This window comes from Dermacentor variabilis, chromosome 11 (assembly GCF_050947875.1).
Source record: "Dermacentor variabilis isolate Ectoservices chromosome 11, ASM5094787v1, whole genome shotgun sequence".
In the NCBI taxonomy this organism is placed as follows: Eukaryota; Metazoa; Arthropoda; class Arachnida; order Ixodida; family Ixodidae; genus Dermacentor; species Dermacentor variabilis.
In genome coordinates this window covers 34003975-34030041 of record NC_134578.1, presented here as the reverse complement: position 1 = coordinate 34030041, position 26067 = coordinate 34003975, and the positions used below count along the sequence as shown (strand labels likewise).

The following is a 26067-nucleotide window of genomic DNA, read 5'->3' as shown; positions in this document are numbered from 1 at the left end:
CGCCCGCGGCCGAACATCATGTCAGGTGCTAGCGTTGGAAGCGGAGCACCACAGCACGGTCCAAGATGGCAGCCAGCAGCGAATGTCGCTCGCACAATGTTTCCGGCACAGAATAGGTTCACGAGAACACGAAAAAGTTATGACGAGAGCAAATCCTTTTCTTTAACTATTGGCTCTAATATACTAGCCTCAACCAGCCTCGCGGTTATAATGCGCGTACGGTGAACAGCTTGGCATACGCCGAAAAAAAGGGCGGGTAAACTGTTCTTGATGCGCATCAAACTTTTCGGGGCGCGCATTAGGTCGTGGTTGTTGAATAGGTTGTGTTATTGCGTATCTGTCAATAAATGTACATTAAAAGGATGTAAGAAATTCTACCCATTCTACGCACAAAGGGTGCGTCCGTTCTGCATCAGCAGAAAATAAATGGGGATTTATCACCGCTATCCCCGACCATTACCTTTCATACTGCGTGCCACACATGCACCATGCCAAATAACTGAACCCATACTCAAAAAGAGTTTTGCGTGTGGACAATAAATAGTGGTCATCCTAGACTGTTACTTCAGGTATGTACCACGGTACCACTCGCGGCACCACCACCGAACACCTATAGCTACATCCAATCCCGCTTGGTACCACTCGGCATCCACCGTTATTTTTGTAAAATGTGGGGGCAAGAACAACGTCAAACAGCTTGTAAGGTTAGAACCTTCAAACCAGGCTAACATTTTTATGAATTAATAATTGCTTTTTTTATATTCCAGTGATGCAACCGAACGGTTGTTGCCAAGTCGTTGTGCAACCATAGAAATACAACCCTAGAGGTGGAACCGAAAGTTGTCCGTACTCTTCGGCTTTGTGCCGTAGTGATAGTGTAATCATTTGGGCACGGCGAGAGTTGCAGAAGCTTGTTCTTGTGAGTCACGCATCGCGTGAAATACATTGTGGTATTCTGCGCAAAACCGAGGCAGTGTCACAACGCAAGATTTGTTTCATGTGAACGTTCTGGGACACCTCTTCAAGTCGAGCGGAAACCCGTGGTGAAAAGTCCTTCCTAGACGGTGGGCATTGCCTGCATTGCTCGGCTTCCTTGACAGCAGTAACATTTCACGGTTTTGTACACTAATACTTTAGTTTCAGTGGCATGGCTAGTTTGCGATCTAATAGTACCAATAGCTTGAGCAGTCTTCGTCAGGCTGCAGCTGTACGGTGGGGCAGTTGTGGTTTACGGCGCTAGAAGCCGACAGTACGCAGGTTTCGTATTGCGAGGGTTTTCGGCGCTGTATGTGCAGCCGAGATTTAATTGATAAATGTAAATGCAAGGCCAGGAGCCCCAATCAACGCTGCCTTGCATGGTAGTGCTGGTTAATGCATCTGTGTGTTTATCTTGCCGTGAAACGATTGTCACCATGACTCTCCAGATCAGCATGCATGATATGAACTTGCATTCTACGATTTTGCAGTTTAAGAAAGAAACATGGAGTGGCTGTTCGGTCGCAAGAAGTCTCCGGAGGAGATGCTTCGGCAGAACCAACGGGCGCTCAACAAAGCAATGCGCGACTTGGACAGAGAGCGCGCAAAAATGGAACAGCAGGAGAAGAAGATCATCATGGACATCAAAAAGATGGCCAAGGACAATCAGATGGTGGGCAAAGTTTGAAAAGTCTTAAATATGAAGAGGATGAAGATTATCATTACCTTGTACATGTTGATCATTACACCGCATGTTTCAGCAGCAGCTGTACGTAGGTACCTCATCTCATCAGCCACACTACAGTTCTTGCAATGTTTCACTTTGTGATGCTCAGTGTGAGTTGATAAGACTAGCTGTTACTGCAGTGAATGTGCTTTGAACACTAGTGGTTGTACAGGCCACAAAGGAGCAGTGCCTTACCTGTGCTCGTCTGCGTCAATTATTTCTCTCTTCCTGTCTCGTCCAAGCCACACTGAACCATCATCCATGAGTGTCATGTGCCAAAAGGCCTGGCAACATGTCGTATTAAGATTAAGCCGCTTGACCTATTTCTTGGGCTGATGCTGAACTGATGCATACAGTGCAACCAAATGAAGGAAATGATGTCTCGTAGGCGATTAGTAAATTACCCCTCTAAAATACCAAGAAAGTAACTTTTACTGTAGGAAGAGGCGTAGTAAAAACTTGACAGACACAAAGGTGAAGGAAGGTTGACGACTTCTTCAAGCCCCCACACCAACTCACTGTGACAAGCATGGATTTTGATAGGGTCTGCTTGAGCTTAGTTATTTGGAGCCACATGGGGTTGAATGCTTTTACGAGCATTGAGATGCCCACTATGCTGGCTTGCCTTTTGTGGCTGTCGAATGTCATAAGCTGCCGCAAGTCAATGCCGATTGTTCCGATCGAGAAATTAAATTGAAGCTGCTTTCAGCAATAGGCAGTGTTCTATTTCAGCACTAATGATATGTTGCGAGTTATGTGCCTGGAATGAATAGACAGTCCTAGCTGTTGTTCATTTTAAGACACATGCAGGTGACAATGTACAATAAGCAGTTAACTTCCTTGAGGTTTCAACATACATGGTACAGTCAAGGAACCTGATTGCGCAAGTGTAAGCTTCGTCTATGAAACTGCAGATGCTATCAACAACCAATACAAGCCATGGTAGCAATGGTCAATTGAAAATTTCTTTCGTGCAGGATGCAGTGAAAATCATGGCACGGGACTTGGTCCGGACACGACGCCAAGTGAAGAAGTTCATCCTGATGCGGGCTAACATCCAGGCGGTTTCACTAAAGATCCAGACTCTTCGCTCGCAAAACGCTATGGCTCAGGCTATGCGAGGCGTCACGCGTGCCATGCAAAACATGAACAAACAGGTCAGTGTGTAGACACCTTGTGTAAGTCAGTCGCATAACTTTTTGATTGCGGTAATTTGGCGAAAAAGTAATGCATTGTAGAACTATACCCAGTGGTTTGTGTTCATTGTATGCCAACTTGCATAATTTACGGTTGTAGTTATGCAACAGTTGTTTAGGCTAGTTGGTTTCTGTGTGTAAGCATATTGCATTGAGTAGTTGCAAGAGCAGAGACACACTGAAAGACAGGGCACGTATTCTGCTTGTCCTTTCCTTCGTTTTTGTCTGCTCTTGCGCAAGATACTTACTGGGCGGTTATAGTTGTTTCTCAGCCTTGAAAACTTGCGCTGTCGAGACCTGGTGCAAGCCTGAAGCACCGCTGTGTTAAGAGGAAGTGTCACAAATACAGGCAACTGGTGATTCTGACATCTACGTGTCACTGCTGCAGATTCTTATCTTATAGTGTGGTTCAGTTTTGTTTGACATGAAGTTCAACACTTGATCCTTGTTACCCAAGTTGCCTCATTTGTTTTCCTATCTATATCACCGTGAAGTGGAAATGCTTAGAGTGCTTTATTTAGTGGAATCTTTAGCTCCGGGTTTCCTATCTAAATACATTCGAATGAAGAAATAGTTTTTCTTGGCGACCATTAAACTGAATTTAATAAAGTTTCTTGCATTTAAAAAAAAATTTGAAATATAGTGACTGATGGAAGCAGATCTTCTATTTGGGCCATCAATTTTAAAACATAAGAATTGTTGAAAATTGCAAAATTTAAACAAAACAATACTATCTAGTTTAAAACTCTGAACTCTGTAACTCAACAATGAGAAATTATATCACATTTCTGTAAATTGCACCTAATAATGTATCTAAAGCGGACAGAATTCAATTATTATACACCCCTCTGAAATATGCCACTAACATTTGTCTAGTACTTTTGCAGAATCTTTGTAGACAGTGTAACAAATTCACATAAACGGTAAATTTATATATATAATTTGTGTGCTTTAGATGCTCTAATGGATACAGATTATACAACTGTGATATCTACGTGTGATGCTGAGTTACAGATTTGAAAACTTCATGCTTCTATATTTTCTTTAACTTGCTGATTTTTGTCAATTTTTGTAAATGTCAGGTCCTACATGAAGATTGTGCTTCCTACGGTCACTTTAGCTTTCTCTCTAAGTACAACAAATTTCATTCAAATCAGTCCTTAGGTTGTCTCATAAAAGCATTACTGCGTTTTACATGTATTTGAATAGGCCGCATCGGAGTTGGCCCTGAGCTAAAGCTTCCTCTTAAGGCTCTACCATTACTATGAAGAGTCATGCTTGTGATTGACCATAGAAATGCAACTTGAGCACATTAACATTGTTTTGTTCATTTCTCTTTTGCCTGTAAATAAAGGTCATTCTATTGCCGAACCTATCTGTCCGAGCATATCTTTCCCAAGCTGAGATTAGCTTTTGCAGAAAATTGGCCTTTGTTATGACAAAAAAATGTGACTGGCATGGCTGGTGGAATATGTGGCTTTTGTTGCATTTTGGCCCGTCTTGCGGTGCTGCGATCATTGTGACCGACGTGACCAGCGGAAAATGTTGTGACCTTTGTCATATTCCTCTGTTCCTGCAGCTGAACCTGCCTCAGATACAGAAGATAATGCAGGAGTTCGAGAAGCAGTCCGAAATCATGGACATGAAGGAGGAGATGATGAACGATGCCATCGATGACGCGATGGGTGACGATGAGGACGAGGAGGAGAGGTCAGTGATTGGTCATACTTTTCTTTCTTGCACTGTATGGTACTGTCCGAGCAGCGCTTTGCAACCGATTCAAATAGTCTGTTATTGCAAATATAGGCAGTCAGCTCGCTGCGCAGGCTGTGAAGGAACACTTAATGAAAACACTAATTCAATTTAGACTGGAGTAGTCTTTTGAAACTTTATGTGCCTTACTTTAGTGAGAATTTTTAAATATAAGTGCGAGAAATGTAGACTAAATGTTTGTTCTTTAAAACCAAGGTCCTAACATTCTAAGATACAGTTGTGAGTCTCTGCCGATCTGGCTATCTGTAACATTCTGTATTCCTCTTGGGATAGCCATCCCCCCGCTCTCGGTTTCTTGGCAGGGAAGATAGATCACCTCGATAAGCTGGATGCATCATTTTGCATTCTTGTTGTTTTTTTTTTCTAGCGATGCCATCGTGAATGAAGTTTTGGACGAACTGGGTCTCCAGCTCTCCGAGAAACTGACGGACCTCCCAGAAGCCGGCGGTGCGCTGAGTGCGGGGGCACAAAAGGGCAAGGCAACTGCAGCGCCAGCTGCTGTCAGTGACGCGGACGCTGACCTCCAGGCTCGACTCGAAAATCTGCGAAGAGAATAGACATTCCCCGCTTTCCCAGAGGGGATTGTGTGAAGCGCCTTTTTTTAAGTCCTTGTAAAGAAATATGTTTGTTTGCTGAGGATGCTGTTGTAATCTTTGAAAAAAAAATACAACAACCATACTTTGAGCCTAATGCCCCTGGTGAAAGATGCATACAAAGCTTGGAAGTGCTTGCTTGTATAATTTTTGGTTAACGTGGTTAGCTGATGCACAAGGGGTGAAGCCTAAAACGAGAACCAACGGTGGAATGGTACTAGTGCTTACATAAAGCACACTTTGGTTCTACGAGTTATATTGATTATCGTAAGTTGAAAGCCACGTTGAGAGAACATTTCGACCCTCAGCTTTTTACAAGTGGTGCACTGTAGCATACATGTTCTTTAGGATTAGTTCCTCAGTTGAATTTCATCAGTTACTTACAATGTCAACTGATTGAACTAGTAATGGAATTATTGCCGTTTCACATAAACAGCAATATGAACCAGATTAGGGCATGCTTTGGCAATTATTGTGGTACAAGCCAGCCATATTGAAATTAAGAAGAAGGCACTTATTTTTGTGCTGCCATTTCATGGCCACTGATGGATTCACTAGCTTTCCCAAATGAATCGTGTTAGTTGCATTTGGCTGCAAGTTGACTCGTGCTCAGATTTATGTTGCAATGCTAAAGCACTGCCTCAGCGCATAATGAAGTAGCTTGTGATAAGTCGTGTTGAACTGCTGTGGGTTGTTTTCAATATTAGAAGAAGTGCAAATGCCTTAGCAGGCTCCTTAATGGACAGCAAAGATGTTAATGTGACGTATCCTCTGCAGTTGTGTTGCGATTGCTTGCGCATTTGCTGTAATATATAATAAAACCACTTTATTGAAATGTAACATAAAGATCCTTTCTTTTATTTGAAGCAAATATTTCTTTGCAAGTCCTCCCATACTTTCCTGACCGTGGCTGCTGTCTTGCCGAGTAGCTAGCACATAAAACAAGCATTGCCATCTATACTAGTCTTATAGGTGTAACAGAGCGCCGGCCTTGTTTTTAAGGGATTACTCAATAATAAAACAAATTAGTGTAAATTATACCAAAATGTTCTCGTTGCAACAAATGTAGATCGTCAAGGGGACAATTACTTTAATAAAGCAAGCCATAAATTGTGACTAATTAATAGTATTATTAGTAATAGTATTAATAAAGCCTACTACTGTCTTATCCATTAAGCCACAGTCGCAAGTATACCATGTATACCCCAATCGTAACGCAAACTACCTCTTTGAGATGATTGCCTCGTGCTGATTTCCATGCTAAAGCACCCACAGAGGACCGAGAAGCAGGTGGCACATTTAAAATAAATTAAAAGAAGGTACAAGGAAATGCGAGTTGTCAAATTGTGTAGCATGGTTGTACACTTGACAGTCTCCTTTGCGCCATAGACTTAAACATGAAATGGGCAAATTCATTCACTTAGATCATTTGGTTCACGTAAATCCCAAAATGTGTGTTGGATCTGCACAATTTTTTTTTAACCTTGAAGGGTGTGGATTCTTGTACTGCGAACAAGGCATTCTTTGAAAACAATTATTTATTAATACAGTAGACTTCCATTAATACGATTCTGGTTAATTTGATCCCGGCCAAAACTTTCGTTATTTCGATCCTTTGAACTTGACCGGACAGCAAGCACATGTCTGAACCCTATGGTGACCCCAACAGCGACACCTCTAGTGTCGGCGTTTGTCTCAGCGGGGCTTAGTGGACAGCGAATGCCTTGAATACCCATCATCTTTCGACGAAAGCTCCCATTTTCGGCTTGCCCTAGAAACATTTTCCAGCAATATCGATAGCTCACAATGTCCGATTCCGGCATTTGTGCGATTCTAACGTGCAGATTTCCCCTCCCCTTCTGCGAAGAAAATTGGAGCGAAAATTGTGTGGTGCAATAGGTTATGCAACCGAAACCGCATTCGTACGCTTTACCGTGTGACATGACTATACTGAGGGGCAGCTGGCTTTAAAGAACTGTGCGGCGAAGCTGATTTCAGGAAACGAGCTGCCATTGCACAACCCTTGCTCATTTTTCTCACTAAAAATCAGGCACGTGTTAGATTTATGCTTTGTTTAGGAGCTTTAATGTCATGTCTGCATTAATTTTCTATTTGAGATACATAGAAAGTTGGCGCGCATTTGGTTCAGAGGCCTGTTAGAATTGAGCAAATATATAGTACCAAAAGAACTGGCCGTGTGTTTTGCAGTTTTTTCTGCATTGTTTAATTCGACTCGCTAGATAATTCAATAATTTTGTAGGTGTCGTCAGGGTTGATATAACAGAAGTCGACCGTATACTATTAGCTAGCCTAGTCGTACTGCATCCACCTCGTATGCAATAGGTACTAGGTTCGAATCCAGGTGCCGCCGGAAATCCTCCAGTTTTACTAATGGGTTGAAATGTTCCCTGGCTTGGTGTTCATGGGAATTTCCCATTTGAAAGAGGGCCATATAAAAACGTGGTCTTTTGGCGCCCGCCTTGTTGTAGAGCATCAGCTGCGGCAGGTTGAATATATATATATATATATATATATATATATATATATATATATATATATATATATATATATATATATATATATGTATATATAAAGCCACTGGGTACTTACTGGTAGAAGCGCGTTCCCGGCCAGGTGCTTATGGGACCCACGGCAATTTTCCATGAGGCGTCCCAATGCGCTTTATTGCATAATAGGGACTTTTAGCTTGTCTGCTATTCCGGCAAACGGGGGTTGTTTGGGCGGATTGCCGGATGAGCGGGGGCGTAAACTTGAGTGGCCGTAGCGGTGCAGTCGCCTGGTGGCATAGAGCTCAACCAAACACAGTGCTAAAATTGCAGTAACCTACTGTAATTTGCTTTGCTGATGGTGCAAATTTATGGCAGCGGCGTAATTGTGAACATGATTACGCCGCTGTCAGAAATATACACCAGCAGCTAAGAAGAACAAAGTAATTGGCTCTCTTTGTGGTTCAGCTTTGCACCACCAGCTGGTGCCACCAATCTGGCCGCTCACATTTACGCCCCCACTCATCCGGCAAACCGCCCGCGCTTGCCGGAATACCAGACGCACTAAAATTCTCTTATTAGAGAATTGGAATGGTGTTTAATTTATTTTTTTCGTATACCAGTGCCACCATGTATGCACTTTTGGGGCTTCCTCAACCACGCCATGGGCACCATGTTGCACCTCGTAGTGAATGTGACTATGTTAAAAACAAACCATTCCTAAAGCGCTGCCTTTACAACCACTCAAACTTACTAGACACTCCTTTAAAAAAAATTTGGAGGACACTTAAGTTTCACCTTCAAGATTAGAACGCGAGAGCATTCAAAGACCCCCGACTGCTTTTCATGCTTCCCGGCAACTGCAGCTTATGCAACCGTAGCGTTTACCGGGAAATGCTGGCAGCAAACGCAATGCTCGAAGGCGAGCTTTCTGCTAGAAACGCGGCCTCTTGTGTAGGTCTGTCTCCTGTTATTGTTTTGCACTTCTAATATTTCAGTCTGAGAACATAGAACATATGCGCTGTTGGTGTTTCTTTTTTTCAGTTACATTTGTCTGTGGGATGCTGTTCTCGATATTCTGAGGAATAACTTTGTAAAGAATGAAAGACAAGGTATGAGCAACTTTGGTAGTACTAGAAGAGTGGTTGGGTATGCGCGGTTCAGAATTTGGTTCGAAATTCTTGTCAGTCGTTGTCAGACAATGTCAGATGTTGAATGCCAGACACTGACACCCGATTTTTTTGCGACACGGGGCCCTTAACGCTGTCGCGTTAAAACGACGTTAAACGACGACGCGTTACCAGGTCTGGCCATATTGAGCTGACGAGTGCAGTGTATACAATGCACGCTAATGGTCGTGTCTGCTAAGTATTGCATCCCAACGCGCCACACAAAGAGCTTCATTTCAATCTAATCGCCGTTTGCACTTCCCCACATAGGCGCCGCGCTCCCAGCCAGACAGTCGATGTCTATAGCACAAGTGCACCTACATACATGGCAGTGCTGCGATGTGGCTCATAGTTACACGCGACTGAGAATTATTCAAGGCAACATCTGTTATTTGTTTAATCTGCTGCTTCAATAAACTAATTAAAATTTTTGAGAAATGAAACATACAAAGCGAATGTCTACGTGTTTTTATTTTACTTTGTACTGTAGCAAGAGATGTACTTTCATTTTCACCCGCCGTGGTTGCTCAGTGGCTATGGTGTTGGGCTGCTGAGCACAAGGTCGCGGGATCGAATCCCGGCCACGGCGGCCGCATTTCAATGGGGGCGAAATGCGAAAACACCAGTGAATTAGATTTAGGCGCACGTTAAAGAACCCCAGGTGGTCGAAATTTTCGGAGTCCTCCACTGCGGCGTGCCTCATAATCAGAAAGTGGTTTTGGCACGTAAAACACCATAATTTACTTTAATTTTCTATGCTTGTTCCCACATTGTGTAGTCGTGCGCACAGAGCACAAAACTATGTCATTTTCTACCATGTTGCAGCAGCGTGATCATGCTCTTTCATCCTCTCATGCCCGCCTCGATGCTAGTGATTGTGGCGATGGCTTATGCCCGCTAATCAGGTGTTCTCGTGCAGAGTGCGCAAAATCGTCCGCTGCCCGAAACAAGACAAATGCATCAGCTCGCGTGCAAGACCGTCACTGGAAGTGCACCACTCGGCAAAAACGCCAGAGAAAGAAAAAAAAAAGGCGGGCGCGTGACATATTCTTCACACGATTCAACGATTCTGGCATGACAGAACACAGGGAAGGAATTTCGCTTGCGAAGGCTAGACAGGGCAAGTGGAGAGAGTGTCGATGCTGATGGTGGCGCTCGCCTCCTGATATCATGGGTTCGCGGCACTTCAAATAGTTCTATTTCTGCTATTAATGAACTAATCTGAAAAATTATTGTGGTAGAAAACTCCTCAGAGGATAGGTAACAACTTCCAGCATACATGTATAATAACCAAAATTTGCTATTCAGCCTGGTGAGGGGCCCTTTCACCAATTTCCACCTCACACAGAATAAAAAGGCAACAATGCACCGAGGAAAGGATTTATTTACAGGGAGCTCGGCAAGAGACACAAAAGACTGCATTACAAAAAATGATGGCAAACCAAGCACTCTGTGACACAACCAGATGTTGCACCATCATGTCTAGCACATTCAGCAAGAGAGGCGTTGAACATCACAACATTTAAAATGTGAAACAAATGATTGCTGCTTTATGTACATGTGTAGTAGTTTATCTATTACAGCCATGAGCACCGAATGTTTGGTGCAATTGATATGAGAGGGTTTACATCATTGTTAGAAATAAATCATGGGTGACCAGTTTATGCCATAGTAAGACCCCTATTGGAAACAAGTACAACCACATTTCAGTAAGAACATCATCTTAATCTCCCAACCATCGGCATAGCGTCCCACAGAGGCAAGTCTCGCACTGTGTGGGAATACCTGCCGCATCATTCAGTGCCTACTGCAGGTGAAACCTATGCCTATATATTCACCAGAAAAGACCTAGAAAGCTTGTCACAAACAATTCATGACATACTGACGCTGAGATGAGAGAATTTAGCCAAATCGTGGCAATATGCAACAAGGTGATTGTCAGAGGCACTGACTTTTTGATGCACCAGATGGTGCAAGAATAAGAGTACTAGGCAAGTATCGTCACAAACATGTTGCATGTCATTCACTACAAGTGGTATGTGACAGCGCCTTGCCATTTAGTCAGTTTCAGGCAATGCTACGTGACAAAGTAGACAGATCAGTGACTAACTTCAATGCAGCAGGCGAAACGTGACTGCAATGGCAAAACCCCTACTGTCACAAACGTGTCCCGACTTTGCCACCTGCAGCACTCAAGGCGGGGTCATAATGTTGTCAATGAGCTAAATTTAGTCAACTGATTGCAGTGGGTGACAAAGCAAATGCTGCCACCATCATCTGTGATTCTGTTATCCCACTGGAAGCTACGGAAGAATCGGACTGCTAAACCTGTATGGTCACAAGCGTGCCATGGCTTTGTCTCTGGCAGAACTCGCACCATGGCTGGTCTTGGTGACCATCTCACTGTTGCTGCCTACTGAAAGCTAGCAACAAAGAATGACCTTCGTCGCATTCAATCGCAAGCTGCCAACTGCTGCAAAGCCAGTACATCACGACCGTGACGTGAAGGGGTGCTCGATGGGCTCAACCCGCCATGTCCAGCAGAGACTGGAGGGATGTCGGCACCCATGTCTTGCCGTTGAACACGAAGATGACATTTCGGTCAAGGTACAGCATTACGTGACCGAGCCGGTAAACTTGTTTGCCCTCTTGGAATCGATGTGCCATGGGAACAAACAGCAGGTTCTTCTCCTGGGCCTGCGAGTGTCGGGCACAAAGGCATGACCTCTCATTCAGCTCGCAATAAATGGCAAAAGAATGCCACTCAATTATTAAGGACTGCTTCACATCAAAACCTGAGCGAATAAACTATGCTAGGAGCATGGTCGGACCATTTTGTGCACAAAAACAGCCAAAAATTGCTGGTGCAGCAAAAACATAAAGCTGAATAAATGTTTAAAAGAAGCACTTCTCCACAGCTACGTACCATCCAAAGCAATATAATGGAACTCAGTTCAAAGGTCCAGGTGTATTGACACAGAATTTTGTGCAACATAAAGGGCCTGTCACGCCTACTCATTAGCACATTACATCACCTTCTTCCTCTAAAATGAAGTATCGTGTTCTATTTGCATTAGACAACAGCATAGAGTTTCCTACAAAAATGCTAGAGGGAACCCTTGCGTTAGTGCTTACGGTAGCATGGCAGTTCAGATAGCATGGGACTGATCGACAGTACATGGATTCGCTTAAACTTTGGATATATTGAAGTAAATCTAAAACTGATATTGATGTGTATGAATGCAGTAGAACCTCAATGATACGATCCCGTTACATATTATTTCCCGGCAGCAACGTTCCCGATCAAGAACACAAAAGATGACCCAATATAATTACCCTTCATATGTTCACGGAAAATTACAACCTTTTGGCACCAATGTTCAGTACATCGCCAAACTACGGCCGTGTGATACGTATTACGGCCGTGTGATACGTATTACGGCCGTGTGATACATATTACGGCCGTGTGATACGTATTACGGCCGTTAGAGCCCAGTAAAACAAGGTGGGAACCACGCGACCGAGAACAGTAGCTGCCTACTGCAGCACCTTCCTCACAATACTCGCCTGCCCGCCTAAGAAAAACGCTGGTGTGCACTCAATTTCCTATTGCGGTACCAGCAAACTTCCTCCCAGGTCATCGCATGCTGCGTTCACAGCTGTCCCCACCAACACTATTGTGATGAGCATCTTCACCAATCTGTGTCACAGCGCATGCGGCATGGTGCTGTTTGAAGCATACTGCATACTTTTAACAACCGATCTGCCAAACGTGCTGCTGTTCCCCTGTTGCACGCGACATGAAGTGAGCATGATGCTTTGCTATAGTGGCAGTGTAATCACGCGTTGCCCACTAGCTGCAATTCGTTTTGGTTTTCCGTCGCCATCTTAAAGCACAACATAATAGCACAACAACAGCAACAACAGCATGTGTCTTGGGTTCGTTGGGTCTCAACAGTTTGACGCACGACAACGTCTTGTGCCTCAACAATTTGCGCCGAGTGGGCATGTCAAAACTTCCCACCAAAAATGGCCAGCTTAAAGAAACTGGTGACCCAGAGTGAATTCGAAGACCGCAAACACAAACTCGCCAAAGCAGTAAAAATGACAACGCGCGACTCGAATCACTTGGGCCCCACCAGCTTGGCCCACATCGCTGGTCTCTTGCCGCAATGATTTGCGCAACGCTTCACACTACGTAAATGTCAACTACAGTTGACTAGTACATTTTCCTGGTTAGTGTGTCTTTCTCGCATTTTTTTTCCCCCAGAACGTATGAACCAGGTTCTACTGTATACGTTCATAATAAATATCGTAACAGCAAAGGCACTTTCATGTCAGATGCAGTGAGGTTCGACTGCACATGAAAGTGCTTTGCAAGGTCCGGCATTTTACTGCAGGCTGCAGTTTGGCTTGCCAGTAAAACGGTGTAGGGGTGTGTGAATGTTTGAAACTTCCTAATAATGAATCGAATATTGCTTTATTCTATTCAATATTCAAATTACATAGTCACTATTCATATACATGATGTTTCATAGTGGAGCACGCAAAGTCGCTGAAAGAACCAGACATTTTCTAAGTATGCAAATAAACTGCTTATTTTCCTCTAACGCTCCAATTGTGTTGTCAATAAACAATGCTTCATGACATGTAACGCAATCACAAAAACTTGCGAACATTGTGAATTCACTGGGATGTTAAGATCGTCTTATATTCACAGTGAATACGGCTGTTTCATTATAACAAAGCTATTAGAAAAATATTCAACTTGACTTGCTTCTGACACTACTCGATTCAGTCTTGAAAGTCACCATTCACACACCCCTAAAAAAAGCGTGACACAGTGTAAGTGATGCGATCATGGAAATGTGGCCTTACTCTTTGCTCGATCAGCTCTTTGAAGGTCATCTGTGCGTTGGCCGGAGTGGTGGAGCTTCGAATCGTCTGCATATGCTGCAAAATGGCAAGAAGGTCAGCGTTATGCATTTCAGCTTACAAATGCAAATGACTCACTGATTTATTCAAAGTTGAAAGTCAATTTGACATTGCCTCCGTATTACATTGTGATGCATGGCCAGGCACATTAAACGAACTGACAGTGCCACTCACATTTTCAGTTCGCAAGCAGACTTTTAAGTCAGCTATAGAAGCACAGAAATCAGCAGAGAGAAGACAAGTACAGTGAACAGCAGTGTTGCCATCTTGCATGCCTTCTGATAGATTGAACATACCTCTGGCTAGTATGGTGCTTTACTGGATTTTGCAAGACAGCGTATTTTTCTCAGATCTCATGAGAATAAACAGCGAATCCCAGCAGACTGCCAACTTCATTTCTAGTAAAGCAACAACAGCAATTAGCACTTCCCACCTTTGAAAATACCGTTACCTCAATTATTACCGTATTTACTCGCATAATGATAACACTTTTTTGTCTACAAAATGGACGCAAATTCAGGGGTGCGATCGTTATGCGTGTTAAATTTCCTGCGAAAAGAAACAATTTTTATTTATTTTTCTTCATCCTGCATTTGCTGTGGGATGACACCAGGTCAACAAGCAGGCGGCCGCAGGCAGCTACCGCTGTCGGTGCAGGACACCAAAACAAGAACGGTGGCCGGCGGAGCAAGCCGAATGCGCCAAACACGATTTTTTCTTCTCGTGAGTATATTAAGTGCATTGAAACAGTTTCTTCCGTACCAGTAATGAATAATATTGTTAATATCGGCAAGTTTGCGACAATAATGTAGCCATGTCCACTTTGAGGGGAGAGAAACAGAGATGGGCGCGCTTAGCTGCCAGTGACATAGAAACACATGGCGGGCATGCTGCGGAAACTGCGGCCATTTGTCTTCACTACTATCCTAATACGGCACGTTTCACCTAAGGGTAGTCGAATATCTTAGCTGCGTTACAAGCGTCGGCATATGAATAGGGTACACATCTAATGTATCACTGTAAACGTGGCCACTATCGTTGCCACTTGCAATTTGTTGCCTGCCCAGGAGTACAGACGAGAAGAATCAAAAGGTGCCTTTTTTGTTGTTGTTGTTGTTGACCAAAACCATTATGAAGCCTGCTAATAATAAAGCCAAGGCAAGTTTGGTTGTAGCTGTTTTTTTTTTCATGGAAGTGCGGAAAGTGAGGAAAGGAATAAATGGGGCATCTGATTAAGAATGTTTGGTACGTGCAGACCGCTTGGTATGTCTTCAAGAGTCGTTCTCGTAGCATTCGACAGATGGTAAGTGCAATCATCATTAGCTAGACTTGGCACACGACAAATCGCTGCGACAAGTTCGGGGTGCGATCATTACACGGGAAATAAAAAAGATCGAATTATGACGACAAAATTCAGGGGTGCGATCACTACGCGAGTAAATACGGTACATTTGGACAGTGTGTTTATGAGAAACACAGCGTTGACCAGTTTAGAAGATAACTCAAGCCTGGTTTTGTTATCGTCTGCAATGTGGCAGCCAATCTCGTTCTCTTCAACTAACTATGCAGTTTTGGGGAATCCTCAGGTCCCATAGTGTTCGCAAGCACAGCAAAGGCCATGTCGGGTGCGAGTGCCAACAGGTTTGGGGAGAGGGGCGAAAGCATTCCTTTTTTCTTGGGCGGCAAACGCGAATCGCAAGCACTATCAGCGCCACCGGGCGCGTCACGCGAGATCCCTCCGACATGGCTGGAGTCTCCTTGGTCACCAGCAAGCGGCGAGTATGGAAGCCTCCACCGCCGCTTCCATTTTCCCACACGTCGTTAGCCAACCACATTTCGCGGTGGCAGTCGCCGCGGCCGCCCGTAAGGCAGCTGATAAGCTGATCAGCGCTCATCCTTGTCGTCTCGTCTTCGTCCGAGTCATTTTTTGCGCTGCCACCTTTTTAAATGTGTACCAACACACCCAATGTGCCACACATTAACCATAAGCTTCAGTGACATAAACTATAGCTAGCTGGCCTGCTCAAAGTGCTGGTTGCAATCGTAATAAATGCTTTCCGAATGTACATGAGGTTGTCGTCTATTCTTTCCTCGAGCTAGTACTGGACCATGGTTGACGGGCAGGTGTGCGCCAACTGTGGCGCTTGGTGTGCCGAGGCGTAGCGCCGTTCGCACCCCCTTATCCCAACCAGTTGTTACATGCATGTGGTGATGAAATGACTGTCTATGAAAGTCTTCCAGCACACTGTGTGTCATAAAATATGGACTTGAAGGGCTTTCAACCAACACTTTACCGTCAGCCTAAACAAGCATCTCAGTTTCGCCTTTCTTGTATTTGTGACGTTGCTATTCTAACACAGAAGAATCTCAGTAAACGGAACTTGAAGGAACCGGAGAGATATGTTTCAATGAATAGGAGTTCTGTTTATCGAGAAAGACGTGCAGGGAAAGATGGGCAGATGTGACCTTCAAGTGCTGTATGTCATAAACATACACCTCCTAATGCTGTTGTCAGAAGTGTTGAGTATTAAGAAATAAATGTAGCAGCTAGTCAAAAAAATAGAAATAGAAATAACAGGTGTCCAGCACTCGTCATAAAAATAGTTTAATAAATTAACTGGCTCAGAAAGTTCAGAAACAGAAGCCCAAAATAATGAATTCACCAGAACTTAAGTGGCTTAATTATTCTCCAAATAGCAATAAAAAGAATTAAAAAAGAAAAGGTTGCCGAACATCTTGCTGCAAGCACATATGGTTGCATGCGACCTGGTAAGTCTGTACTTCGACCATTGTAGTCCTGTCACTACGAATGCACCAACACTGCATCCTCTGTAAACTTGAACAGAGGTCAATTGCACTAGAATAGCCGATTACCAATATAGTGTGTTTTTCTTTTGCAAGTGTCATTTTACCGCACTTTTCTCGCTTCATTACCGGCTTCGTTGGCACAAGCATTGAGGGTGGAATTGGTGCTGCTTGAAGTCGCTTAATCCTGAGCAACAAATATTCGTAGCAGCAGCCAAAGAAGTCACCTGTGACTATCTAACATGTAAAATAAAACAATAGGCACTTGCACCAGAAAGAATGACTTTCTTGACAAAAACAGGTGTCATAAAAACAGAAAAAAAAATTGTTTTTTTTTAAACGAAAAAAACAAGAAACATTTAGGAATTGTTTCTGTAGTTCCATTTATTGAGAGTTGCAAACATTTGGTTCCGATTAACAAGTTTTTTTTTACATTGTTCAAATACAAACCCAACCAATTGAGAGACTGTTTCGTTTAATTAACTGAATATTTTGTTTAAGTGATTTCTGTTTATCGAGATTCTACTGTAATTTACGTTTGTCCTGATGGCACTCCTTCATCTGATATTATGTCGGTGAAGTTCGCTGCAACAAATATTTAGCAGAATCGTGGCAAAAAAAGAAAAAAATGTGGTAACCAGTGTGACTAGGGATTTCCTTTCTTTCTTCTTTCCTTTATTTTCTTTTCTTTTTTTGCAGTTTGCCGTATGCACATTGTATTTACTTGTGCCGCACTTCTTTTTTAGCATTTGCCAGCTTCAACTGAGGCAAGCTAATAGATACTCGCTGAATCTTGAACTGTGCTCAGACTGCTATGAGGAATAACACAACCACTGGTAACAAACTACGAACCCATTCAGTCAATCGTCCTCGTGGCTTCTGCTGCCCTCATCATTTGATGAGCGTGCCCCGTTGGCACCCTCCCAAAGCTCACTGTACTTCAAGCCGTGCATGCTGTTTGGAACTCCTGTCACCTTCAAGCTCTCGACAAAGGCTTTATTCAATATTTACGTGCACTTTTCGCAGAGGTGCCCTCTTCGTATGTCCAAAAGCAAGATGCAGCTGAACGAGCCACAACACAGCAGACAGTGTGCTGGACTTACGCTGTGCATGGAGGATGCCGCATGATCCGGCAAGATACAGTCCTTCTCTCTAATACGGTGATGACGCCACTGTTGGCAGGACAGCAACTAGCGCAACCTAGTATCTGCTTGTAGAAATTAACCAGCACGTTGCATGGTGTCTGAAATCATACGGTGTGTGCTTTCCCAATCTCAGATGCCAAGCACGCATGCGTGAAACTTTATTTTCAAAATATTCTCCCTCTAAAGCGGGGGGTGTGGGCCTCACACGAGTAAATGCGGGATCTTAACATTTGTGAGTCCCTGTGTTACAAGATTAGTGCCACGGTAATTTAAGTGGAGTCACAGTCCTGTTTGAGAAACGCCCAAAAACAGTAAGAAACTTTCGCGGAGTGAAGAAGCCTCTACGAAAACACTCACGCTGTATTCTGGTCGTCCACCCACGCTTTCCTGAGGCAGGTGCTGTGGCGGCAGTGGCGCTGGCCTGTACCCCAAAAGCCCCGGTGGAGCCGGCGGCCCGGCTCCAGGACCAGGCAGCGCCACCGGCAGGCCCGAGACGGAACGATTCATCATGTCCAGCGCCATCTTGAATTGCTCTGCACCAAACAGTGCCGTAGGACAGAGGCTCTCAAAATTTGGGGGATGTCAGTGTCAACATTTCGCAGCTATAGCCTTGACTGCCAACCTAACCACTGCCAATACTGTGCGGAAAGAATGTAGACCGAAGCAAGAAGAAAAAGAATTGTCACATTACGCAAGGACACTGCTGTGAAACGAAAACACAAGCTCACCAACACGGAAGTTCTAAGCTGGGCTAGTTACGTTCAACATGACGAACAATGCTAACAATGGGAAAGGAGATATACGAACAGGACAGTCATGATGACTATTATAATTTGTTGTCTTGTTAGCACCGATAAAATCTAGGAGGCCATGCCTAACTTCGCCAGACACCCAGTGCACCGCAGTAGGAGAGAGAAGTGGATGCACTGGTACTTCGCATCGTCATATGTTCAGCTGCTCACCAAGGTCATCACACTTGTCTTTCCGCATGCTTCACAATGCACAGGCAAGCACAGCTATGTCTGCTGCTCAATGGCATATTCGATGCAAGCATTTTGAATGGCTGTGCCAAAGAAGTGCCGTGCACCGCAGGAAGCGATACAATCGGTGCGCAATGGTCAAGTACTGTTTGGCTTCGGAGACAAGTGTAATTCTACATCTATTGGCAGGATAATTTTCCTTCATCAAAACAACGTTTCAAAGGCATTCATTGCATCTGGTTTCGTTATAACAAGGTTCTAGTGTATTAATGCAATGTTACACTGCAAACGTTGCATAAAAAATTGGACAGATATAACATGGTTACCAATTTATCCATCGACATTGCCACCTATTTCAAACGGCATTTCTCTTTTACGCGTAATTTCCACCAACAAAGTGACACTCGCTGCGGCGAAGTGCCCGCCTGAGTCGGGTATAGGTTATGCTGAAACTGCAAGCCAGGTTACACTATTCAAAGAAATTCCACAAGCCCCAAGTTCGCCCCAAGGTTGAAATCAAAGAATTTGAGTGCCCATGTTCCTACTTTGCATTTACGTACAAACATATCTTTGCTCTTATAAGACTACAGAGTTTCTTACAATATTACCCAGAGGTAAAACTGGCCCTTCGCCGCTTCTGTATGCACTGAAATGCCGGGACGTGGTGGCTTCGCATTGGCATCATCCTCAGAGAGCCATGGCACCTTAAACGCATGCCTGGCTATCACCCCTCTGTCACAATGGTTCATTCTCTACTAAAACAAAGTGTGAATAGCTGTTTTTTCTTTATATCACACAACAAAATTTTTCTTCAATGCTGAGAACTTATGTTTGGATCTACGATTATATGAAATGTGAAAAAGTACTGGCAGGTCACTAAAGTTGAATAACAGACGGCAAGCTCCACCAGCTTTTGCTTTTCCAAGCTTGCACATGCGCAGCAAGTGTGTAAACTTCATTGAAAGACGAATTACGGGCGAATGAAAACTTTCAAGAACACTTTGCGTTAACAAAGCTGAAGGCTTTAGATTAACAAGGCCAAGCCAAATTGGAAACAAAGCCTCCGACAGACCGCCGCCATTCCCAAGGCAATAACACTACGCCCATTAGGAAACGCACATAGACGGCGACACCAGATTTCTCTCCAGGTAATGTTGCGAAAATATCTACGTTCACAATGGTGCGGACAGGAAGAGCTGCCGACTGACCGCGCACGCTGGGCTGCTGGAGCAGGGCGTCGGAGAAGAGGGACTTCCATCCCGTGTACCACTTGGAGATCTCCTGATAGTTTGGGTTGTGCTGCAGCCAGCCCGCCAGCACCTGCAGCCACTGGGGGAAGAAGGTCTTCTCCAGGAGGGTGGCCATGCTAGACGCCGGACAGAGGTCCTCCCACGCCATCACCCACTGCCACACGTCTGCACAGTGATGGGAGTGACCGATTCACTGACCGACAGACGCACAGACAGATAGCTCTCGTCGTCGTGAAACAGTGGAGGACTAAAGATCAGGTCTGACGACCTGGCGCTCCTTAACCGCCGTTGACAAGATAACTCACCATCACGATCAAGCATCCTCTGGTGCCGATGATAAGTTACCTCATCATGAATTTCTGGCAATATTTTGTACATGTGCAATGTGTTAAGTTTCTTGTAATTTTGAGAAGGAAAAAAAATACACATTGACTTCCACCAATTTTTTGCACTTTATTGAAAAATTCTTTTTTAATTTCTCGGCAATTAAGGGGTTAAAGAGGCACTGATGCACATTTTTGTAGTTTTACAAATTCCACCATGTTCTTTCTGCATGTAACAGTATGTCACTTAGCAGGCAAGAATGTTGCCCAACATTTGGTTTCAAGTTAAAAGTAAAGTCATTTCGAAAAGCAGGACCTTACGTCATCAACATTATTGTGACGTTGTGAAATATGGGAAAATTTGCCGATGATGTACAACATTACAGCTAAGTACGATAGCGCTGCTCATAAGAAAGATAATGAGAGTGCTGCATGCATGTCTTCTGGCAGTACTCGTGTGTGATAGCTTGAGCAATCACACAATGGAGTGAGAAGGTACAAAAGTACAGAAGGCATTTTTGCATTTTAGCCTAGTTGGAATGCAACCTTTCTGGCTGGTATCGTACCTGCGACATTGCAGTACTTAACAGTATAGTGCTTTAGCCACCCAAATGGGTGAAGCGAAAAGTGGAGTTAAGGTCACAGGTAACGGCATTATTGGTAACAGTCGGAGTGGTGGATGGAAATCTGCGCTGTCTGTGATGCAACATTAGAAGGCCATTAGCAGGAGGAAAGGCATAGCAGCAGCCTTTTCTTTATATGTGCTCTGACATTTCTTTAACACACATCAAGCATAAAAATTATGAAGGGTAACCAAAGAAGGCCGGGATGCCACTGTCAGCATCCGCAAGCCATTTCCTCGATTTGCTTCTGCACATTTGTGGCTCTGGTTACAACTTAAAGCGACAGTTATCTTGTAACCTCGTTTGTAAGTTTAAGCTACACAAGCTGTCCACAGCGGCACAAAGGTTCTGGTTTGGCAGCTTTCTACAACTTCTTTTACCGAGCTGGCCTTAAACAATGCTATAGATAGTGTACCCTTGAAGTTCAATGTGGCATAGCCTTACCGTTTACGAGATGGAAGCGTACATTCCCTCCTACTAAAATGGCTTTCTCGTCCCATTAGCTTGGAGTGTTCCTGTTGGTACTCTGCACGCACCCTTACTACTAGCACGACGCGGTTTGCAATAGCATAAATCCCAGCTTTGCAGTATTGGTGATACTGTCGCACCTCTACATAATGAACACAGAACGTGAAGGAAACGTAAAATGATTCTAGCCGATATCAGTCATAACGAATACAGGAGATGTCAAAGGTAGTCTTGTGATGGACACGATTTCATTAGGAGGTTAAACTGGACCAGGTTAGAAGAAATGTGCTTGCACTGGAACTTTTTATCACTACTGTCACTGCTTTGCAAGTGTTACAAGAGCTGCAAAAACATTTTTAAAGACAACCTCCGTGCTGATACTTGAAGCAATCGATAGACATACAAACACCATTAAAAAAATAACAAAGAAAGGTACTAAGGCTATATAAGGCTAGACTATTAGACGTAGTAGTTCTGTGGAAACCCGCAATGTGGAGAGAAGTAATTAATAAAGGGAAAATCAGACATCCACCCGTTCGTAGCAATTGCTACAAAGGAAACTCATACGGGTTTCTCGAAAGAAAAGCCTCAGAGTATAAGAAAAATTCGTTCTGGTCCGGGACGAATTTACGGGTTCCTTTCGAGGAACCCGTATGAGTTTCCTTTGTAGCAATTGCTACGAATGGGTGGATGTCTGATTTTCCCTTTATTAAGGCTATACTATACTAAGGCTAATATAATAGGAGATGAAAACATTGCATGCTCATTATTTAATTACAGTAACCATCATAAAGCTATTCCGATGAAAACAGCATCACAGCATGCATAAAGACAGTGGCCCCAGTGCGTGCACAGCCGTATTGATCCCACAAACAGTTATTCCATACCATGCTGGCACTTATCCTTAAATGGATAGGGACTTCTTTGGCCACGGGGATCTGTGAACAGGTTGTTAACAAGGTTGTTAGCAGGAGTAATGTCAATAATGCCTGTAAGCATCATAAAAAAAAGAAAGAAAAGAAATTGAACACAGCCTGCATGCTACACCCTTGGGTTAATTATTGACCCGCTGTTGACAGGTATGACATCAGGGGGAATGTACAGACGTCCTGGGTATACTCTCAGATTTCTGTTGCACTTTTTGTTATTTAATACGGTTGCCAACCGATAATTCAAACATGCCTAATTACTCAGACAACTTCACAGCACCGCAAATTCTGTTAACTGTCAAAATCTAAGCAGAGGTTTAAAGATTAACACGTTCACTGCGGCAGCACTTTTGGAAGTCTCGATTTCTGTGCGTGATGACCCGCCGGTGGGTCAATAGGGAGTTGTGCTCCTCGGAAACTTCCTCATTGTGGAGAGAGATGACGCCACGACGCGTCAAACCAGGTGCAAAAGGAATTGTTCTCCGTCGATTTCTAGCAAAGATGTTGCTTGTGCACTGCAGAAAAGCCCTGTGCAGCCATACAGCGAGAATACTGCGGTGGCCAACTTGTGACCCGCCTCGCAGTGAACAAGTTAATTTGCAATAGGCAAATGCGATGTTCAATAACCTGGTAAAGGAGCAATAGTGTGTGATTTGCAGTCAGCCACTTGATATGTGGAGGTATGTATATAGGCCAAGTATTCCCAGGGGACCTGAATCACAAGAACGGAATTCGCACACAAATAAAAATGGGTTGGAGTGCATATGGCAGGCATTCACAAGTCAAGACTGGAAGGCTTTAAATAAATGACATGGCTTTAAATAAAAGGATACCATCATTGCATTCTGATAGCACTAAACTAAACTACGAAAGAGGGCAGGGCAAGGATGTCAGCACCGTGTAAAAGCCATCGCTGTCTTGACTTCTGAGAATGTGATGCAACATAACCTCACGGGACCGCAATGGGGGTATCACGAGAAACTGAGCAACATGATGATGTGTTTCATGAGATTAGAAAACACGGTTGTGATGTCACAGGAAAATGAACAGTGCGAAATGACACGCTCACATGTGACGCTGTACTCGTGACGCTATGGGGAAACAAAGGATGTGACGAAAGGAGGGAACATGGTCATGACATAGCCGTTAACGAAACGTGGTACAAGATGATCATGTGATGCCACAGTCATGACACTATGTGAAAATGAAAAAGAATGTCACAAAGTGTGACAGATGGCTCTGGTGCTCACCCAAGTGCTGCTGGTGTGGGTTGATGGGCATGGCCTGCAGAGCCAGTGCCAGCTTGGGCAGAATGTTGGCGACAACGAATGCCTCGAGGGTCCCCTGGGAGAAGACGCCCCGCCAGGGCTCCAAAATGAGCTTGGCCGAGCCATCGCTGGGGTGCCAGGCACTGAGTGCGTTGGCCAGCTTCAGCCGGATAGGTGGGTACAGGGGCTCCAGGCGCAATCCTGCGTGTGACGGATGATGAACACTAGAGTGTTCTGCACACAGTCATTTCGAGCTTGCAAAAATGCGATTGTTCTAGAGTGCGCACAGCATTCGCTTGAAAGCACAAGAGGTACATGAGGTCAAAGTAATGTTGCAGTAAGACGAAGGTGCTGGAGTTCCAACAAGGGGACATCTTAGGTTTCATGGTTGACAGGCTTCCAAAGTTTGGAAAAAAACACATCTCATACACTGAAAGGGACTTTAAGAAACACATTCATTCAGTTTAGACTGGTCAAGTATTCTCTGAAACATCTATTTTCATTATGTGAGCAGTAAAGGTTGGATTAGCAGTAGATAAAACGAAGGCCAAACTGAATTTTGCACTGAAACATGAGCACCGGCAACTAAAAGTGTGATGTCATGGGCCTTAACACTATTTTTACATGTTGGCTATTTTAGTGCAAGGAAAAGTTTCAACTAATATGACTGACTTTCCAGCTCCTTTAAAATGCAATGTCATTCTTCTTCGCTGAAACAGAAGCAGACCCTAGCAGATGTTGTGAAAATCCATGGTCTTACAGCAACCTTCTGCAGAAACTATAGCACAGTGTTGCCACCCATATTTCACTTGTGCATCTTTTCTGATTTACCAAGCGCCCTCTTATGGTAAGAGTGGCCATTTTTCTATTGCAGTAGGGTAATTTGCTAATACAGCTTAACTCAATATTCCTCTTTAATGTTGCTTGAATGTTTTCCAATCAAATTTGTTCACTTCATGACAAACCCCCGACAAGGAACAGCGTGGAAAGTGCACATTTTCTCGCAACTGCTTACTGTCACAGCAATCTGATTCTATGTCACAGTTGTGACACTTTTGTGACATACCCATCAGAGGAAGCCAAGGGTGCAGCCATGAGTGGATTGGCATGGTGTCTGTCAGCGGATTCCATGCTTCTACCTCAGTTTGAAGCTTTGGAAGCACAAACTGGTCCAGGATGTTCTCCAACATCCATCGGGGCAGCAGCGGCATCCATGTCTCGAGCAACTCGATCAGTGGATCACTGTTTCGCGGTGACCATTCTCTGTTGCCACGCAGAAAAAAACATAGCCTCACGTAAGGATTAGCAACAGCAAATTGTTCACTGTGTTGTAAGGCGTGAGCTGCTGCCAGGCCGGATGTTACGCAGAATGAGACAAGAAAAGTCACACTAGGCAGGAATTTCAAGCGTACAGCGAAGACTCTATAATTCGTAAGACCTAAACCTTGCGATCATTCAGGATTTACTTACACAAAAATCGTCAACAGTCACCTTATTGCTTTTGGCTTTTTACCACCCCTCCCCGTCTTCCCGTTACTTAACACAAAGCTCTTTGTGAACATGCATTTGTTGACCTGCCAGTTTCCAAACTTCGCAGCCATGCAGACAAACCCTCTTGCTGTTGAGTTTAAAATTGTAAAAAAAAAAGTGATATCACCTTTTGGAAGCTTGTGCCAACCATTGTGAATGGCAAGATGCCTCAACATACAAGATGTGGTGCAGGTAATGTCCCCAAGGTGGCTGTTAGCAATCTATATTTCGAACTGGCCCAAACCATGGCTAGGGTAGATGTCTTGTATGACTGTGTAACCTGCTCCACATTCTCGCTGCTAACGTCATTTTCTTTTTCAGCCATAAAATTAAAATAAAATTACAGGGGTTAAATGTCCCAACACAACACAGGGCAGCCGTGGGGGAGGGGGGGAGGCTACTGATTGATCTTGATCAGTTGTTTTTTTCTTAATGTGCACTTAAATCTAAGTACAGGTGCGTCTGTGCACTCTGCCCCCCCATGAGAATGTGGCAGTGGCAATTGGGAATCGAGCCCACGACCTTATGCTCAACTGCACAATGTCATAGACACCGAACCACCAGGTCGGGTCAGTAAGACAAGTACAGTGGAACCTCGATTATACGACTTTCTCGGGACCGCGAAAAACCATAGTAAAAAGTGGCCGTCGTAAAATCCAAACATAAATTATGCCTATAAAAATGCTACTTATTTCGTGCGACGGATTTACGAGAAACTTCAATGTAAACTACTAACATACTCTGCAGGACATGGAAACCCAAATTACCAAAAAAGTAAATACAATAAGAATTAATGCTGCAGTACAGGTACCAGTCATGCTTTGTTCAAACGAATCTTTACGCCACTCCACTGCCCACTGCCGCGATTCCC

At 43.9% G+C, this 26067-nt stretch overlaps 2 protein-coding genes across 7 annotated transcripts in view; one reads left to right on the top strand and one right to left on the bottom strand.

Annotated features, from left to right (window-relative positions):
* The first annotated feature begins 812 nt into the window (after positions 1-812).
* On the top strand, positions 813-5361 carry Vps2 (vacuolar protein sorting 2). 4 transcript variants are annotated; one of them, XM_075675773.1, is made up of 5 exons: positions 813-1102; positions 1467-1648; positions 2680-2859; positions 4478-4608; positions 5039-5361. In XM_075675773.1, the coding sequence occupies exons 2-5, from the start codon at positions 1481-1483 to the stop codon at positions 5226-5228; spliced, it is 669 nt and encodes a 222-aa protein (XP_075531888.1). In that variant the 5' UTR covers positions 813-1102; positions 1467-1480; the 3' UTR covers positions 5229-5361. The 4 variants fall into 4 exon arrangements, with proteins under 4 accessions (XP_075531888.1, XP_075531887.1, XP_075531890.1 ...); XM_075675772.1 differs by having other exon boundaries at positions 816-1064; XM_075675775.1 differs by having other exon boundaries at positions 825-919.
* A 4943-nt stretch (positions 5362-10304) lies between these two features.
* LOC142564964 (tuftelin-interacting protein 11-like) overlaps positions 10305-26067 on the bottom strand; it is a 34492-nt gene continuing 18729 nt past the window's right edge. For 2 of the 3 annotated variants that reach the window (XM_075676187.1, XM_075676189.1), the window contains 7 exons: positions 24733-24929; positions 23649-23867; positions 22357-22407; positions 20014-20220; positions 18183-18358; positions 13819-13893; positions 10305-11637 (listed from right to left, as the gene is read on the bottom strand). In XM_075676187.1, coding sequence (XP_075532302.1) covers positions 11464-11637; positions 13819-13893; positions 18183-18358; positions 20014-20220; positions 22357-22407; positions 23649-23867; positions 24733-24929 — 1099 coding nt within the window. In that variant the 3' untranslated portion in view covers positions 10305-11463. The remainder of the gene's footprint in view (positions 11638-13818; positions 13894-18182; positions 18359-20013; positions 20221-22356; positions 22408-23648; positions 23868-24732; positions 24930-26067) is intronic. The other variant, XM_075676188.1, reaches the window with a different exon arrangement.